Here is a 20058-nt window from a genome sequence, read left to right as displayed (position 1 = left end):
GTCATACACAAACATGGAAGAAATTATAAACTAGTTGATATTCTTGGCTTATCTATTCTCTCTCTATATATATACTGAGAGCAGTAAATTGAAGTTTTATAAATAGTTTTGAAGTTTGGTTGGCCCAGTCACAGGGGTGCATACTGGTAATCCCTGGTGTCTGGGAAGCTGATGCAGGAGGATCCCAAGTTCAAAGTAGGCCTGGGCAATTTATCAAGACTCATCTCAAAACAAAACAAAAATAAAATTTCTGGGGATATAGCAGAGTAGTTATAGCACTTGCCTACCATGCTCTCACTCTGGTTTCAATTCCTAGTTTTTGTAAAAAAAAAAAAAAAAAATTGGTGGGAAAAATCTTGACAACAATGCCATCAGTGAACACTTATTTTACCAGAATGCAGGGAGGTTATATGTATTTCCATAGCTTATATACAGCTTGGTTTGTAGTTTTAATAACCATGAACATGCTCGAGAGAGAAATGAGCATCACCTCATATTCAAGACTAAAGACACATCTTCTTCATCTTGCTACTTACCTAACATGAGGTATAGTATAGAAGTAAATATAATAGTTGGAAACAACCTCCGGGGTATTAATTCAGATAACAGTTCCCCAAGGAAATAAGGCAACACTCTGTAGTATCCACTGAGGTACTCGTGTCTGCAGAACAAAAACACACACCACACAGCCCAGATGAGATGCTGCTATGCAGACTCCTGCTGCCACCAAGTCTGACACTGCAGCTGCCCACAGGCTCCAGACTGACCCCCCATGCCCTTCTTTATCTCAGGGCAGCCTCCCCAGGGTATCAGCTCCATGAGGCTCTTACTGTGACCCTCTCTCATGTTAGCACTTCTCCTGCTGCTGCCCATTCTGGCCCACATCACCCCTCTAAGGAGAGAGTCTGCATCTCCTCACTCTCCTCAGAGACCCTGCTTCTCCTCTGAGGCTGGCTTTGCCTGAAGAGCAGCACTTGAGAGGCTAAACTCAATAGTAAGAGGCTTTTCTTCTCTCCACTTCCGATTGTGAAAAAGGTGACTTTATTATTTTCCAAGGCCCCCAAATGCAGGTGCAATTTCCTAAATTCTTTTTACTTCTGCTGCTCTTGTTTCAAAAATAATTTTAAAAAAAGACTTCCTTCAACGATCATGTCTTTCAACATACACCCTTTCAGATACCAAATCCTCATTTTTCCTCTGCCTGATGTCTCTCTCCCATAATTTCAAATTCTTCCACCAGTGTCCTCATTCCTTTGTTCTCTGAAGATTCCTGTCCTTGGCATGTACGTATGGGCTAACTCTTGCATCTTCGAAAAGCAGAAACTACAAAACTAACCTGCCTTTTACTGTAAGGCTGCCCTCTGGCTCTTTCCACTCCTCCATCCACAGAGGGCTAAACTAAGTCACATTCTTTGCCAATTTTATTTCCCATCTCCAATTTGCTGCTGACACCACCACTTACTCTCTACCAAACTTTTCTTGCAAGGGTCACAATGATCTATTATTTCTTAAAAACATAAAAATACTTTCCACCTCGATTATTGCTTGTTTTCTTGCAGGACTGGGATTGGCTGGTCATAGCTAACAAAAAACTCTCTTTCCTTCAGTGGCACACTCTACACACCCTTGATTTTTTACCCTCACACGACTGCATTTTCTCAGTCAATATTGGTAATTCCTAGCTATATCTCAAAAGTTCACACTGTGAATGGTAAGTCTACACATTTTATGGCAAATCTCCAAGATCACATCCTTGTCCCAATCCTAGAAGTGACCTGTATGACCAATAGATACTGATGCCCCTTTCTGAAACAGAGACCAACTCACTTGAAAATTTTCTTCTGGAGCTCAAAGATCTCCCCAGCTGTCACACTGCTTAAACACTGGACGACAACCAGCACGTAGAGTGCCCAGGCTCTGCCAGGACAGAACAGGAACAAAAGTATTGCAGTCATGTCAATGCCATTAGCTCAGTTTTCTACCCACAAACTGTTTCCATAAAAGACATAACATTAAATAGATTTTTTTTTCCTTTCAGGTTGCAGAACTATTCTGGTTAAAACTAAAAGGGAAGCATGAACCCTTAAGGTCTCTCCGCATCTCTGTATCTCCACAATAGTGCCCCTGTAATTCCATATTATAGCCCTATTTGAAATTCATAGTCTTAGCTGACTGTAAACTGAATCTTCGTAAAGCAGAAGAGACAAAACCAACCTGCCTTTTGCTATGAGGCTGCCCTCTGTCTCTTTCCACTCCTCTATCTACTGAGGACTAAACTATGTCACATTCTTTGCCCATTTTATTTCCCACCTCCAATTTGCTGCTGACGCCACCACAAAACTCTCTTTCCTTTTGTGGCACACTTCATATACCCTTGATTTTTTACCTTCCTATGACTGCATTTTGAAATTGATATATGGAGGCAATAACCCCCAATATGCGGGTATTTGGAAGTAGGTGACTTCGGAAATATTAAGGTTAGATGAGGTCATCAGAGTACAGATCCCAAGATATGATTAGAGTCTTTATAAGAAGAAGAAACATCATAGCATACTCTACTGTGAGGGTACAGAGTGAGGCTGCTACCTGAAAGCCAGGAAAGACTGACCCTCCTGGAATGGAACCCTGAGCTCAGATTTCCACACTCTAGAATTAAGGGAAAATAAACCCCTATTGTTTAAGCCACCGTATCTATAGCATTTAGTCATGGCAACCTGAGCTAATTCATAGGTCACAGAAATAGTATCACCTTCAATTAAAAAAGAAAATGACCAGTATCATTCTAATGTATATTTGGAAGATCAATAAAGCCCCAAAGTGTTAAAACATTCACTTAGCTAATCTGGTCTTCAAGTGGAGTAAGAAAAAAGTAAGACATGGGAAGGAAAATGCCAGACAGTGGAGGGAACCCGCACTCAGCTCTATACTACAGACACCAGCACCTGACCATCAGCAAAGCCTTGACAGTTAGCCTTGACACGGGACAACTACCCTCCTACCCAGGCTTCCAAAGAAAATAAATCAAACTGAACCTGATTCGTGAAAAACAATTAATTTTTGCATCTATGTGAAAAGGAAGTCTTTCAATGCTTCTTTAGAAAAATGATTGAGGTTTAAAAAGGAAAGTGTTCAGTTAATCTACACTTTGATAGATACATAGATGTCATAAAAGCAACTGCATGTACTTCAAACGTGGATGAGCTGCACGTCACAACCAAAGAGTTTAATTAATATGGAGGATGTTAGTTGTAACTTTTTGAAAAAAAAAAGAGATGATGTGACACATCATTTAAATAACAAAAGCAATAAAACATTTAAAAATTGTAACGCAAGTGAAGAATCACAGGTACTTTAAGGGAAAAATAAGAGTCCATTGACAATAATTTTCCATAGTACCTACAGAATAAAGAACTAAGTGTACAGGCTATTTTAAATGTAAATGTTTATACAATGATTAAATTGAATGGCAATCAGCCAGGCCTAACAGAAAATCAACTACACAACTTTTGGGCCAGGAATAAATCTAATATCAAGTCAAAAGCTAATTTGAGAAATGTGGGACATGGCAAAGATTCAGTTCAATATGTTATGTAACATCTAACAGTACAGTGATGTTAATGATTCTGAAATATGAGATTATAAAATTCCTTCTAAAACATAGGATAATTTATTTTATATTAAATTTTTTTCATGTTTATGGAATTCTGTGCAAATTCTTTCCAAGGTGGTAAGCCATATCTGTATTATCTACTTAATTATCTGATTTGTTTTAAAATATTAATGATAAGTTGACAAATTATACTTGCATGTTTATGGGTACAAAGTGAAGTTATGGTTCATGAACGTAATGTGAAATAATCAAACAAGATAATTAAGGGAATATCTACCACTTCAAATATTCATCATTTTTATGGTAAAAACCTTTGAAATAAATTCTCAGCAGTTTTGAGATATATATTAGTATTTACTATATTCATCACATTGTGTAATAAAATCTCAAAAGAAAAAAAAAAAACCCTTATTCCTCCTGAGACTTTGCACTCTTGACCACCTTCTCCCTTTCTGCCTTCCCCTCAGCCTCTGGCAACCACCATTCTTTCTACTCTCTGCTTCTAAGAGCTCATATTTATTTACCATAATGTTGTCCACTTCCATCCATATTGTCAAATATGACAAAATTTCTTTCTTAGAGCTGAACGGTACTCTACTGTGTATACACATCTCACTTTCCCTATTCATTTATCTGAGGATGGACACTTAGATGGAATCAACAACTTGGCTATTGTGAAGTGTACTTCAGTGAACATAGAAGCGCAGATATCTCTTCAACAAACTGATTTGAAATCTTTCATGTTAATACCCAGAAGTGAGACAACTGGATCCAATTATTTTAAAAACGCCTTAACTTTTTTTTTTTTTTCTAATTCGTTTATCTGTTATCATAAGCCTATACGGCTATGGAGTTAAAGGAGTTCACACTCCATAAAGGATTGAAACCCATTTCCTCAGCTACACAGGTGAGAGAAAATGCAAAGACAGTGCTTGATCCCAAAGAAGAATTAAAGGGTTGGCCTCTCCTGCAATTTCAAAAGATTAGGCACTGATATTCACCCCTGAGGGAAGCTTTAAAAACTTGATTCCAGAAATGAAATTGAAACATCGTTTTCTAATCAAAAGAAGCAATGAAAGATCACCCCAGAACAGACTAGAAAAGCTACACACAGAGGCCATTTTCACATAATTCAACTTTTTATTTAAAAAATGGTAGTTAATATAGGCAAAAATACAAATTAAAACAAGGAAAATGTCCAATTTCTCCAGAAAACATCTGAAGAAATTACTAAAGCTCTCTTATATTCTCTGGAGTTTTTTTACTAAGACCTTTAATGCTTGGCTTTTTAGTTTGTCTTTATTTTCAGTTAAGGATAGCTTTCTTAATATTTTACTCAAATGCTTCCAGACACATAATATGGGCACAGTCTCTAGGTCCTGTTGGATTAAGAAGTGGAATCTACACACCAAATATTAGCATGTTTGGAAATAACCCAGAGATCTAAGCCTCTAGGGATGGTAGAAGTATGGCATAACTCAGGAAAATCTCTGTATAATCATAGTATAGTATAACATTATCTGATTCTACACAGATGAAAAATGTTTCTTACATGAGGAATCCATGTTTAGCCAGGTGCAGTGGCATACTTCTGTAATCCCACCTACTGCGGAGGCCAAGGCTGGAGGATCACAAGTTTGAGGCCAGCCTGGCCAACATAGTGAAACTTTCTCAAAATAAAAATAAAATAAAATAAAAATAAAAAGTGCTTGGGATGTAGCTCAATAGTAGAGTGCCTGAGGACTTAGGCCCTAGTGCTAGTGCCAGGGAGGAAGGGGGAGGGAGGGAGAGGGAGGAAGAAGAAGAAGAAGAGGAGGAGGAGGAGGAGAAAGAAGAAAGGAGAGGAGAGGAGAAGGGAGGAGAGGGGAGGGGAGAAGTAAAGAGAGGAGAAGAGGTGAGAGAGGAAAGAGAGAAAAGAAAAAAGAGAATTGACTTTGACACTTATTCTTTCTTTTAAAAATAATCAGCCTTTAATAGACATCAAAACAGATTTTCTATAACCTTCCTCAACTGTCCTCAATATTAAAATGGGGATAGGACCATGTACCCCTCTGGATGTTGGGAGGTACTTGAGGCTGTGAATGTCAAGCATGGGATTCAATGTCTAGCAAGCAGTGGTTCTCATACATGAATTATGATGAGAACCTTGAGGTCTGTGATGTTGCTAAGCACCTATGCTATGAACATAAAATGTCTCATCCTAAACTGAGATTTTTAAGGACATATTATGATTAAACTAGGTAATGATCACAACACTAAGATAAATGTTATCCATAAAACGGGAAACACTGACTCTTATCAGCCAACCCTATTTATACCCTGAAATCAAATGAATCAAAAACCATAAAGGAAATTGGCTCACAGGTAACAGAAAAATAAACACTGGACCAAATGCACTATCAAGAAAAAGATAGCCTACACAATGGGAGAAAATATTTGCAAATCCCATATCCCAAAAGGAATTAATTCAATTTTAAAATGGCTATAGGACATTATAACAGAGATCCGGTAGATGCCTATTATTCAGCAAAGGAAAAAGTAACAACTTTTGATAAGGACATGGAGAAACTGCAACCCCTGTTAACTACTGGTTAGAATGTAAAATGGTGCAGCTCCAGTGGAAGACAGGATGCAGATCCTTAAAAGAATAACAAAATTTCCATATGGCCCAGCCATTCTACTTCTGAGTATTTACCCCCAAAGAACTAAAAGTAGGGACTCAGAGAGATATTTATAAACCTATAGCAACATTATTCATAATAGCTAAAAGGTAGAAGTAACCCAAATTTACATGAACCAATGAATAGATAAACAAAATGGAATATATAGATATAATAGACAATCATTTAGACTTAAAAAGGAAAGAAATTCCAACACACGGTACAACTTGGAGATGCTAAGGGAATAGGCCAATCATCACCAAAAGACAAATACTGCAAGAGTCCACGCATGTAGGATTCCTGTAGTAGTCAAATTCAGAAATGCAGAGTAGAATGGTGTTAGACAGTCTGCAGAGAAGTGAGTTTTGGTAGTAGCTGATTCATGGGGATTCCATTTGGGAGGATGAAAACAATGGTCTGGAGTCAGGTGGTCCTGGTAGTCACACAATATGAATATATTTGATACCACCCAACTGTCCACTTAAGAATGGTGAAAAGGATAAATATGAGTTGTACACTTTACTATTACATATGTATATATATATATATATATATATATATATATATATATATATATATATCTGTAAAACAAATGATCTTTTCCATTCATTCTTCAATGCACTAACTCCTTCTACCCACAATAAAACAATGACATTTATTTACCATAAATTCAAATATGTAAAGCATATTCATAAGCTTGAAAAAAGTAACAGTATTTTTTCAAATTGAGATTCAAATTTACTTACCTATTCTGGATTTCAGTACAATCATTTTTTAGCACAAGGAATGTGGCACCTACAATCAATCCCAGAATGGCTATGCCAAACATCTTACCAAAAAGAAAAATGAAAATAAAAAGGAAAGAATTTCAATTAAAGGTAAAATTTTGTACATAATTTATTATTACAAGATTGTGGTTACATAATCAAATCTCTCTATTGTGAGCAACACTTTAAATGGCATGGACAAAATCCCTGGGAGAATATAAAACACTGTACTTATTAGACTGCTTTCTAACTTAAATTGAAAATTAAGGTATTTGTTGTTTTGGGAGGACTGATAAGACAAGAGCAGATGATTGGACAAATTAAGATTCGGTCCAAAAGGCTCTCCTGGTTTAGGGCCAGTTGAGGTTCTCTACCCACAATGCCATACAGGGTAAAGTCAAGCATGTGCTAGGGAAGTCATTTTTAGGCAAAAAATAAAGTCCAAGTGGCTAAAATTTTCGACTTAACTGAACTCTCAACTTTTTTGTCCATGAACATGCATAGTTTCATCCTTTAAGAGGGTTTACAGCTGGGAATGTAGCTCAGGAGTATAGTGCTTGCCCAGCCTGCATAAGACAATGGATTTCATCCCCAGCACCACAAAATTAACAAGTAATAAAATTTAAAAACTATACACACGATTTCTAACATTTTGTATAAAAAAGGAAGAAGGGTGAGCAGGATCATTTCACTTTACCTCTGGTAAGACCCCATTTGTATGAGAAAGTGTATTGTCACTGTCACCAAAGCACTCAGCCAGCTCTCTCTGGGGGCACCCAAGTGCTTCCATTACCACCTCCTTCATCTCCTCCATCACTGCTTATCCTTCAACCTCAGCCACTGAAGCCTACAGTCAACATGTCCCACCTGAGCCCCCCACCCCGACCCCAAGCCCCCTGCCCAGCCTCACCTACCTTCACCTACTCAGTCAGTGTGAATGGCTCCCAAGGAGACTTGACAAACATCCCTTTTGTTTTTAGGACAAAAACTCTCAAAAGGATGCCTCACTTAGCAAAGGCTTAAGGGTAACTGTTATAATTTGGATATGTGCTGTTTTCTCAAAGGCTCATATATTACTCAATGTAGGAATAGTGACAGGTAAAATGATTAGTTTATAAGAGCTGGGACTTCATTGGTGGCTTGATCAAATTGATGGATTAATAATTTATAGCAGGTGAGAGTGACTGGAGGAAATAGGACACTGGAGGCATGCCCTTGGGATTATTTCTTGTCCCTGACTCCACCCCTGCCCCCCACTTCCCAGCCACCAACAGCTGAGTAGCTTTCCTCACCCATGCCCTCCCACTATGATTGCTGCATCATCTTGGGCCCAAAGTAATGGAATTGGCTGAAAATGTACTGAACCTCTGAAACTGTAAGCCCACAATAACTTTTCCTTCTCTAAGTTGTTCTTGTCAGGTATTTTGGTCACAGGGATGAAAAGTTACATTATAATATAATTTATTCAAGTAATTTCAATTGTAATTATTCCTGGGGAAATTATAAAAATATAAGTTTGAAGATAACAAAATATCCTACTATGTATCTTGAAAACTTCAAAGCTAAAAAGAATATATCAAGAACAGATACAAGGTATTATCAACAGAGAGTCAGAAAACATTTTCACAATTCCATGTTCAAAATTTAGAGAAGGAAAAAAACATAGAAGGTTTTAAACATCAGGCCAAGTGTCAGTAAACTGAAGCGTCGGGGCCATAATAGGGCCAGCCACCTATTCTTGCTCTACTCAAAAGTTAGAATGGTGTTTATGTTTTTAAACTGTTGCCAAAAAAAAGGTAAAGAATAATATTTTTCTGATAATGAAATTTACTAGATATTCAGTGTTCATGAATATAGTTTTATCAGAACACAGCCATGTTTATTTGCTATGGCTGCTCTCACATTAAAATGATAAGGTGGACTCTCTGAGACAAAGACCATGTTGGCCTGAAAAGTCTAAAATATATACCATCTGGCTCTTGAACAATCAGGTTTTGCCTATTCTTATGCTAAAACTCCAGTGTTTAAGAACCATAACAATAGTTGTCCTGCAGATCTCAGGGAGCTACAAGCTTCTACCCTTATTATTCTCTGAATATTGCTAGAATTGCTTTTGTGGAACTGAGTTCACTGATGAGGCAAATAAGCTAACATGCAATCTGGAAGCTCTGTGCCTGCTGTTTGCACCCAGGACCAGGGCATAGTGGTGCATGCCTGTAATCCCAGTGACTCAGGAGGCAGAGGAAGGAGGATCACAAGTTTAAGGCCAGCCTCAGCAACTTAATGAGGCCCTAAGCAACTTAGTGAGACCCTTTCTCAAAATTTTAAAAATAAAAAGGGCTGGGGATGTGGCTTTGCATCAACAGAAACAACGAAAAAAGCCTAGAACCAAAACAAAGCACAATTCACACAATTCAGGTACATTGCAAATAGCTATGCTTTGATCAGGCCTGCCCACAACTAACTACCATATATGCATATGTATTTTGGATAAGACATTTATAAACCAATTTATAGGCAAGTAATTCAAAGTAAAGCCCAAATCACAAAGAAGAGTCAACTCACTATATTGCATCACTGTTTGAAAATGGTTAACTCAGGTTGATCGATCTAACACACCTAACACGCTCCAAATGACATCAAATCTATTCTCAAAGAAGAAAACTTGACCCTTGACTGACAGGACACAAAAGTGTTCACATTTGGACAGAAATGCCAAATCTCAAGGATCAAAATATTTGGGAAAATTTATAGTATAATTCAAAAGAAATGTAGATGCTCAAATATATTTGGAAGGTGACAATACTTATGCATGAAAATTACAGTACACAAGTAGCCAGCAGTCTTTCATTAGAACAAACCACATAACATCTTTCAGCACTCAGCAGAGACTCAGTGACTAATAATAAAAATAGTAACCCCAAAACAATGAGTAAAACTGATATATAAATGATGGACCAATGTTTGGAAGAACTAGTGTTTTGTGTGACATAGGGATTAAGAATAACAACAACAAAAACAAAACCTTAAAGAATGATAATTAACATTAATTAACACCCAGAGCCAACCAAAAGAAAAACGGAACTGTATCTCATGTTAGCTTAGAGAAGTAATGAGATAGTAAATAGCCTTGTTAGTTCTGGTGGTGCACACCTGTAATCCCAGCAACTAGGGAAGTTGAGCCTGGAAGATCACAAGTTCAACGTTAGACTTGGTATCTTAGTGAGATTCTGTATTGAAATAAAAAAGTTTTTAAAAAGGGCTGGAAAGGAAGCTCAGTGGTCGAACACCCACAGGTCCAATCCTCAGTTGTGCAAAAACAAACAAAACAACAAAAAACAGCTTTCCATATGTAAAAACTAATGTTTTGCTTTTTCTATTGACTGTTTCTATATCCAAAGTGCAGTGCAGATGACAAATAAATGGAATGGTGGGTAGAAGATACACATAATCCTGATGGAGACTACATCAGAACCAAATTGTTCCCACATTACTATAAAAGAGCACAAAGATCTGATAGGTTACCTGAGGAATAGTGACCGAGGGGAAACCTAGATAGTTTCTGAACGCACGCCAGAGAATCCATCTGAACTGATGGCAGAAGGAGGTGACATGAGTGATCTCCTTAAAGCCTGAGCTCCTCTTCTGACAATCTGAGAGCTCCTGTAATCTAGCTTCTGTGTTTCTGTAGAAGAAGGAGTTGGCATAAAATTCAGCTAATGTGTCTATGACTGGCTTTTTTCTCTTGGAAAACTGTTCAGCTCTGTTGGCTTTGGAATAAAAGAGATAAAGAAAAGAAGCATTATTAAAAGATAACAGCCGATTTAACCTGTTTTTTCTGTGACTCGTTTTTGGATAACACCTTAACTCTAAAGCTTAAATATAGAAAAATCACAAGGATTGTCATTGCTTTACACATTAGTAAGCACAGCTAATTGACCTGACTTCTGCCATAATCTTATGGATATAGAAAACTGACATTGTCCTAACTATTGGGACTCTTGTTCTTAAAATAGACATCGTACCACAGCCATAATTCTTAATATAAAATCTAGTCCTTGCTTTCTTCTATGTGCAGATGCATAAAGTGCCAAGTTTCTTATTTTTAATGTAATAAAAACTACAAGCATATTTCTTTTTAATGCAAACTCACTTTATAACTCACAGTACCATATAAATATACATTAATAAGTTAAATTAAAAAAACAGCACTCATGGACAATGAAGCCTATCTGTTGATTGGTGTCAGAACACAACATTAGTGTAAATTCAAAAGCAATTTTTTAATGAACCAGCACAAATCAGTGAGGCAAAAACATGTGAATCTGAGACTCACATACCTTCACAGTCTTCTTCCTTTCTATTTAACACTATAGCAGAGGAGTCTCTATTAATGACATCCAGAAAGAAGTATGCAGGATTGTTGTAGGGCTCACACTGGTAACCTATGAAAGAAAACCAAAGAAACCAACCTGATGGTCTCGGAAAGAAAAGTAGATCACCTCCAGAGGGTGATGGAGGTGAGGCTAAGAGAATCTAACAAATTCTCCCTCATCCTCTTGCTCTTTTTTACCCTAATTTGTCTCTTCAGAACATTTTATATTAGTCCTTACTCATCATAAATCAAGAAACTCAAAGAACTATTAAAATGCTCTGGTGCTTATCAGGACTTCTTCATAAATCTAAAGCTAGGTCCAAGGAAAAAAGTGTTAAATGCCTGGGTGCACTGGGCTTAAGTTCACCTGGAAAATTCTGTAATGGCAATACACATGTCGGCAATGACTGCTTCTTTGCCATTTAAATACAGAGGTCCAAATGATCACCTCTCAAGCTGCCATAATTCCACATAGATGACAAATCTCCAAAGCACCATTATCAAGAGAAGGTGACCAGCATAGCACATCTGGGCTCTTACTTCAACTTCTTGTGGCACAATCATCTGAACTTGGCCTGAGGTCTGATTCTCAAGTTCATCTACTCTGGATTCCACACAGTCATGAGTACTTGATCATTTTTAAATGACAGACATTAAATAAAAATTAAGAAAATAGCTAGTGAATATTTAAACTTCATTTGGGACCATAAAGAAACATCTATAATCATATCCAAATCTATAAGCCATTAAAAAAAATCACATAATTCAACCTGAAATACAAAGATCCAGGTATCTCAGAAATTTTGGTGCATCAAAGTCAGATTTAGAACCAGCCGCTCTAATGACTGCAGGTCACTCAAATTCATTCAGGGCCTAAATCTGCAATCTAATCTTACTAGAAATAAAGTACCATATCCCTGAGCCTCATGAAGGCAGAGCATAATCACATGTCAGAGGGAAAGCTGAAAAACACCACAATCTGCTATATGGTCAAGAAGAAGATAATGTTGGGCCTTTCCATAAATATTCAATTGATGGAATAACTGGCTGTCGGTCCAACCAGTTAAGCACAGAACTTTCAGGGAAAGAACATCATAATTTTGAAGCAGAACAAAGGCCTAGTAGAAACACACTCACACACGCACACTCTAATATGAACAAGCAAGTGCTGCACAATGAAGCAAAATTTAGCACCAAACTGAAGATGCTTTGCAGTGGTGGAACCTGAGGTCCATCTGTACAGAGATCAAGTAACACTCCTGTTGACACCTCCGCTCTCCACAGGAGTCTGTGAAGGAAGGATCTAGTGCATGAAAAGGTCAACCATACCTGCTGATTGGAAGTACTCCAGAGCCTCCTGTGCAGGACCGTGGTACATGAGTTTTCCTGAGGCCAATAAGGTGAGGCTGTCAAACAGCTTGAAGATGGAATAGCGAGGCTGATGAATGGTGAAGATGATTGTTCTTCCTCGCTCAGAAATGCTAAGTTTAAAAAGGAAAACTATTAGCCATTAAATATCTGATTCTTGCACTTCTTAGTAAAATATTTTATTTCTGCTGTCACCCAGTTTTCCTTAATTTTCATTATGAACTTCCCCCTTTCATCTCCTATTTTCTACTTGATACTTAGGGAACATAAATTCAATGCATTTATTGAGAACACTAAGGTTGTTTTTTTTTTTTTCTCTTTAGGTACCAGGGATTGAACTAAGGGGCACTGAGCAACTGAACCACATCCCCAGCCCTATTTTGTATTTTTTTTTTTTTTTTGGTACAGGGTCTCACTGAGGCTGAGGCTGGCAATGAACCCGCGATCCTCCTGCCTCAGCCTCCTGAGCCACTGGGATTACCGGTGCAGGCACTCTAAGGCTTCTTAAAGAATGGTGCATCAACATTCTAGTGAATCCACTAGAATGTTTAGTGACAACGCAGATTCCTACAAAGTTTTCTCATACACTGAAGTGGAATCTCTGAGAATGGGTACAGGGAGCTCATATTTTTTAAAAGCATCCATATTTGAGAATTAATTATGGACTAAATATTCAAACTATGGTTGTATACCCAATTCTCACTGATGGCTTAAGTCTTCTATATCTTTAGGGTTGGTTTTCATTTTTCTGCTCTGATAATATAATTAATATTCCTAAATTCTTACTATGTTTATATCTATATGAAATGCTTTAGAGATAATCTTATTTCAAGAGGTCACAGTTACTAAGGCTTGTATTTGATCTCTGGTTCAATCCAATGGGAGAAATAGTTCTTAACTACCTTTTCATGAGAGTTATTACTAATGGGAAGAGAAAAAAAGGCCAAAACCATGTTCAAATTTTTTAGTAAAATATTTTATGAGAAAAATCCCTTTAATTAATTTTAATTGCATTTAAAAACTACCTAATATACACTAGCAAAATGTGTTCTGCCTCAAAGAGAATCAGGACACAAGACCAATAATCTGAATATAATGTAGAATAGAATTAACTAAGTTTCCTTGTGATCAAAATGGGAGACTTATAACCAGTCTAAAGATGATTTAAGTAGAATATCGAAAGGTCCAACAGGAGTGATGAGCTAAGAAGAGAAAAGCACTCGTGTAAGAACAAGGTGAACTAAGTGTGAAATAAAAAGATCTCATTGGGAAAGTACAGTAAGAAGCTTAATGTTCAGGACTAAGCTTTGTGTGTGTGTGTGTGTGAGAGAGAGAGAGAGAGAGAGAGAGAGAGAGAAGAGAGAGAGAGAGTGAATGTGAGGGTGTTGGATGAGGAAGATAAAAAAGGCAGTACAGAAAGAACAGAACAGGCCGAGGCTCATCCCTCACTCAGAAACCAGAACTTTGCTCCTAGGCAAGAGGGAGCTGATAAAGGACTCAGAGCAGGAAGTGGGATTACCCAAGAGCCCTGACACCCAATGTGTGTCTGAGGACCAGCAGCATCATTATGAGTACTCCTCTTAGAATCTCCTGTGCAGAAACTGGGGCTTTATCTCATTTCTAGAGAAACAGAACCTGCATATTTAAGCAGCCTGAGTACAGAGTAGTGCTTGAGAAGGATTGGGAAGAGCTCTCTGCTGGAGCAAGTTCTCTGTGCACTACAAAACAAGAAAACAGTCAAAAGGCTGGGGTGTGGCTCCATGGAGAAGTGCTTGCCCGGTGTTTCCAAGGCCCTGAGTTCCATCTCAGCCCCTCATTAAAAGAAAATAGTTACTGTATTGGGTATAAATTCATCATTCTCTAACAAATACTACTAACAGAGTTATAGATAATAAAAATATCATGGGTATGTTCCATAAAGGGACCTGAACTGCATACCATGACTTGGCATCTCCACTTGCATGTGCAACTGAAATCTTAAAAAGTTTAAACCATACACATACTCCTACTCTTCTGTTTCTCCTCTTCTAGCATAGAAACTCGTTTACAGGGGCATGGGCCACAGACAAAGATGTTAGAGTCTGTAAACAAGTCAAGATGGCGCCTGGCAAAATGCCAGAGGGAGTGGTTTGTGAAGTAACACCAGCGAGCCAGTAAGTGTGGAGATTTCTTATTGGTTGACTGATGTATCTAGTTTATGCTAATTAAGATAAGCTGTGTGGAATGTATAAATACCTCTGTTGTCCTACAATAAACGGCTCCCACTCCTGCTGTATCAATGTACACAAGTTGTTCGTCACCCCCGGTTATTTTGCTGCAGCCAGACTGCGGCACAAAGAGAAAGGTACTGATAGAGAGGGGAAGCCATGAAGGTGGTGTGTCTGGAAGCTTAAAAAGTGGGCCAAAAGGGGTCTGCAGAGGCCACTTCCTGTCTTGGAATGAAGGGCTCTAAATGCTAGAAGGAAATAAGTAGTTGACGGATCCACCAGAGGTTTAAGAATAAATATTTGTTTCCAATTTAACAAGGTAATAGTTGTCCTTAACATACTCTAAAAATACTGTTGTCAAGCATCTATAAATGGTCACTTCTCTGTTTTTTCCTCTCCCAACAGATTAAAAGACATTTAGTACAAATACTTCAAATTCCTATAGTATTTGGGACCCTGAGACAGGTGAACAAATATTTCATTACTGGTCAGACACCCCTATTTTGAGTTTGATTTATCTTAGCAGAGCCCTGGACCCAGAGGGTACTGGTGTTTGGATTGAAGGAGTTGGCCAACTGCTACCTTGGATATGACTGTCAGCTTTTATCCTAATGACTGGATGAGTCATGATATGCTTAGGACCAGTGGATATAACTCTTAATGATAATAAATAATCTGCTTATAGGACTTTTTTTTCTTTTAGAAAACAAATCCTTTAAGTTTTACTTGATATGATACATTTCAGTAATTATTATAAATAGCTCTTAGACTGTGAAAAATTGACTAGTGTGATAAAATACACAAGATGTATTTTTTTTCCTCTTTGATGAAAATCATGTCTATAGCCAGTATGACAATTATAATACTTAATAGTATTGGATGTATGGCATGGCAGTGATGACAATTAGTACTCAGGGCTGTCTGTTAATAATTAGACATCGGAGAAGGGACAAGGTTGGTATCATTAGCAGGGCAGCGCCTTGCCCCTTCTGTCAACTAATCTATCTGATAATTGTCTCTAGCCTTCAAATTAACTACAGATCATCCCTCGAGTGGAGAACTTTGGGGGTGTGAAATAAGTCTGAGGGCTTTTAACCCAGGGGGAAAGGCACTGGTATTATTCATAGCATGACCTGAGGTTGGAGAGCCTGTAACCAAAACTAGAAGGTAATTTCTTGATGGATGGAGGACTCCTTGAAGCACTGCCAACATAAATCTACCTCAGTTAAGTAGTCAGAGTAACTTTTCAAGATTTCAGACGTGAGATACTTGTATTTCAGTCAATGTATTCCAAAGCTTGATGTTTTTGTTTCCCTTTAATTCTAAAGTAAACAATTGTCATGAAAAGAAAATGAGGCAGAAATGTTTACAAAATGGGTGGAGGACAAAGTAAACAGCAGAGCAATTGGAGGTCTGGTTGCATTAGAAAATTAAATTACTTGTTTGAGTAAATAAAGGAATATATTGAGAAAATGGGAGTCACTCTCTCCTGTCTGATATCACTTATAAATATGAAGATGGCAAAGACTCAAAATGACAAGGAGATTTTAGACTGGAATTCAAATATTATTGTGAAATTTTTAATATGTACACACTAACAGAAACAGCAACAGTGACAGATGTATTTTTACAGGGTTCTTTCTTTTCAAATATAGATGTGCATGTGTGTACACACATATAGGCACATGCACATAAAATATTTATATTCCACATTTTTCTAAGTAAAATATAGAAGTACTTTTTCTACATAGTATACAAATATAAACATACATACACATACATGTGTTTTCCGATGTTTGCCTACAAGGGTTTATTGGCAATGCCAATACCAGTAACAGTAAAGAAACAGACCTTGGTTTCTAAAAATAGACCTTGGTTTTCGAATACACAAAAAAGAGCAGAAATGGCAGACACAAGAAAAGTACAAGACAAGACAGAAACATCACAATGACCTCAAAGAAGAGGAATGCTTAGCTGGGCATGGTGGTCCATGACTATAACCCCAGCAACTCAAGAAGCTGAGGCAGAAGGATTTTAAGTTCAAGGACGGCCTCAGCAATTTAGTGAGATCCTAAGCATTTTAGCAAGATTGTCTCAACACAAAAAAAAATAAAAAGGACTGGGGATGTGGCTCAGTAATAAAATACCTCTAGGTTCAATCCCCATTAAAAGAAGAAGGAAGAAGGGGAGAAGAAAAAGAGAATGAGAAAAAGAAAAAGAAAAAGGAGAAAGAGGAGGAGGAGGAAGAGGAGAATGAGAAGGTATTGGTGATGGGGGGTGGAAAGAAGAAAGAAGAAGAGAAGAATAGAAATGCTTGAAGAATGGTTAGGGAGACATTATAAAAACACATAAGCCATATTGAAGAGACTTCCACTGTTCAAATTTGGGTTAATTTCAACATTAAAATAGTGTAAAACATCAGGTTTTACCCATTTCACAAAATGGGAAAGGAGAGAAACCTCTTCCTTCCAGAGAATGTCAACGACGGCATGTTTGGCTGCTGCCACAAGAACAGGAGTTGTGGTGCGTAGGGAGACGTTGGAGAAACTGGATATTGGCATGAAACACTGTTCAATTCCAATGTTCTCTTCCTTGATAAAGTAAAAGCATCTCTTTAATTTCTTCCATTTGTTCAGGCCCCAAATTTTAGGAGTTATTGTCTCAATCCTCACACTCCACGTCCACTTTCTGAGCGGATCCTGTTGGTTCCATTTTCAGAACAGATCCAGAAACCAGGCTCTTCCTAATCAAAGCTGTCCTACTTTAGCAGCTCCTTCTAGTGTCCTCACACTCACCTTTGCCCAAGTGTTCTCCAAATGCCAAATGTTCTCCACAGCAGCCACTGCTCTTCTCTAAAACTCTCACAAAGCTTCCCACCTCCTCTAAGGACAGGAAAAGCCACGCTTCTTACAATGGCCCAGGAGACCTATGCAACCTGCCACCAGCCCAACTCCAACTCTCATGGATTCTAACTGGGATGAGTTGAGCTGTGGTCTCCCCAAAATTCATATGTTGACGTCCTAACCCTCCAGTACCTCAGAATGTGGCTACATCTGGAGACACAGTCATCAAAGAGGTCACTAACCTTAAATGAGGTCATTAAGGGGATCCTCATCTGACTGGGACCATTTTAGAGATAAGTTCACAGACACAGAGGGAGAAGATGGCCATCTGCAAGCCAATGAGAAAGGCCTCTGAGCAGACAACCTGTGGACAGTTTGATCTCAACTGCCAGCCCCCAGAACTGAAAAAAGGAATTTCTCTTGCTAAATCCCCAGCATGTGGTATCATTATGGCAGTACAGCAGCCAGCCTCCACCCACACTGGTCACAGGTTCTGTCCCTCTAAACTCTCTGGTGCTCCACATGCGTTAGACATGCTCTGCCTCAGGGCCACAAGCTGCTCCTTCCAGCTACAACTCTCCACTGCAGCTGCCGCAGGTCTCACTCACTCACTCCCAGCTCATGCATCACATGCTGTGGTCTTCCAGCTCTTTGAAAAAGATCCCCACTCCACCACTGCCGTCCCTCCCTCTTCTATTGCTTTTTTATTCTTGATAACACTACTTTGTTCATTGGCTGTTTCCCTCTAATCAGGAAGGAAGAAATTCTGCTGTTCATTTCCAAATACTCAGTAGGAATATCTGGCATACAGAAATGACCAAATATAAAATAAATGAAAGAATAATATTCTCATAGCATTTACCTTTTCAGGAGCAAAAGGATAGCAATTGCTGTGCTGGAGTCTAAACCAGCTGTGGGCTCATCCAGGAACAAGATGGGAGGATCAGTGATCAGCTCCATTGCTATGCTGGTCCTTTTTCTTTCTCCTCTAGATACAAACTGGGTTCCAGCCTAAAACACAAAGTTATTGTTATTATCTACAGAAACAACCACAGTCACTGCCATTTGGTAGATTAACCTGTGCCAGTCCTATTAGAGACACTTTATATTGTTGTCCTCATTATTCTGAGTAACAAATAAATAGACATCTGAGAGAAGAGACAGTTTCTCTTTTACCAGATGAGTAAAATGAGGCTCAGGACATAGCTTCTAGATGACTGGACCAGATATGAAGGCTGTGATTTTAACGGCTAAGTCCCCAGCATATGGTAAGAAACATACATATTTTTCTTATCAAGTCAAATATTTAAGTTTAGCCAAAGTAAGCTGGAACACTAAACGAAATGTCCCTGATAGTGGAATCATACAATAAAACAAGAAATAAAGAGAGGGGGGGAACAAGGAAAGTCTCTCTAGTAATTATTAGTCTTTTATCAATGTCCCAAACACTGTGGACTTTTGGAGACCTCCAAAAGTCTCCAAGTAGATTTACAAAGAATAGACTCACAATCAAAAAAGTGTGCTTTCTACCACAGCACATCAGCACATCAATCACTGCAAGTCTTTCTAAATTGACAGTATGTCCACCCCAACTCATTGCACAATTCCTCATTTATTCTTTGAGACAAATCTAGAAGGTGGTATATTCCACAGGGCCACTGACTCAGTGTCTTCAACCAGTCTATATAATTTTGTGTGATGAGGGAAGTAGGAAGGTTTCGGGGAGACAGGAAGTAGAAAACAATTCTGAAATTCAGAGTCTCCAAAGGGATAATAATCAAATGCAACCCAAGGCCCATGACTGGGTCCTGTTAATGGTACTACAAAAGATATTTGGAGACAAGGTGAATGTATATGGGCTTGACATAGGTGATGATATGAGCATACAGTCTATTTTGTTCGTTGGTAATGGTATCGTAGTAAAGTAAGGAAATGTCGTTTTATAGATGTATAATAAGTATTCTGGGAAGAAACATCGTATGATTTTAAATACTCAGCATGAAATTGCTGAAGTAATTATGGCAGGTGGTATTTACAACTGATAAACCAAGGTGAATAGTATGAGTAAGTATACTACCATATGATCTGACAATCATAGCATTATCACATTGTCTATTTTCTCTACATTTCTGTTATTTTAAAAATTCATAATAAAATTATTTCAATTAAATTAAATAAATTATAACAAGTCAATAACTGCCTTAATATATTTTCCCTGAAAACCCCAA

General features: G+C 38.0%; 1 protein-coding gene across 6 annotated transcripts in view; it reads right to left on the bottom strand.

Moving 5' to 3' along the window:
• Nucleotides 1–20058, bottom strand: part of LOC114085504 (broad substrate specificity ATP-binding cassette transporter ABCG2-like) — a 68413-nt gene that overhangs the window by 10410 nt on the left and 37945 nt on the right. For all 6 annotated transcript variants that reach the window (XM_027926672.3, XM_027926670.2, XM_027926671.2 and 3 more), the window contains exons 6-12: nucleotides 18693–18841; nucleotides 12742–12893; nucleotides 11378–11482; nucleotides 10563–10807; nucleotides 7017–7099; nucleotides 1828–1917; nucleotides 537–661 (exon numbers count right to left, since the gene is read on the bottom strand). In XM_027926672.3, the coding sequence (XP_027782473.2) occupies nucleotides 537–661; nucleotides 1828–1917; nucleotides 7017–7099; nucleotides 10563–10807; nucleotides 11378–11482; nucleotides 12742–12893; nucleotides 18693–18841 (949 nt within the window). The remainder of the gene's footprint in view (nucleotides 1–536; nucleotides 662–1827; nucleotides 1918–7016; nucleotides 7100–10562; nucleotides 10808–11377; nucleotides 11483–12741; nucleotides 12894–18692; nucleotides 18842–20058) is intronic.

This window comes from Marmota flaviventris, chromosome 7 (assembly GCF_047511675.1).
Source record: "Marmota flaviventris isolate mMarFla1 chromosome 7, mMarFla1.hap1, whole genome shotgun sequence".
Taxonomy (NCBI): Eukaryota; Metazoa; Chordata; class Mammalia; order Rodentia; family Sciuridae; genus Marmota; species Marmota flaviventris.
Note: the sequence above shows the minus strand (reverse complement) of the source record. Positions and strands in the feature narration are given on the sequence as shown.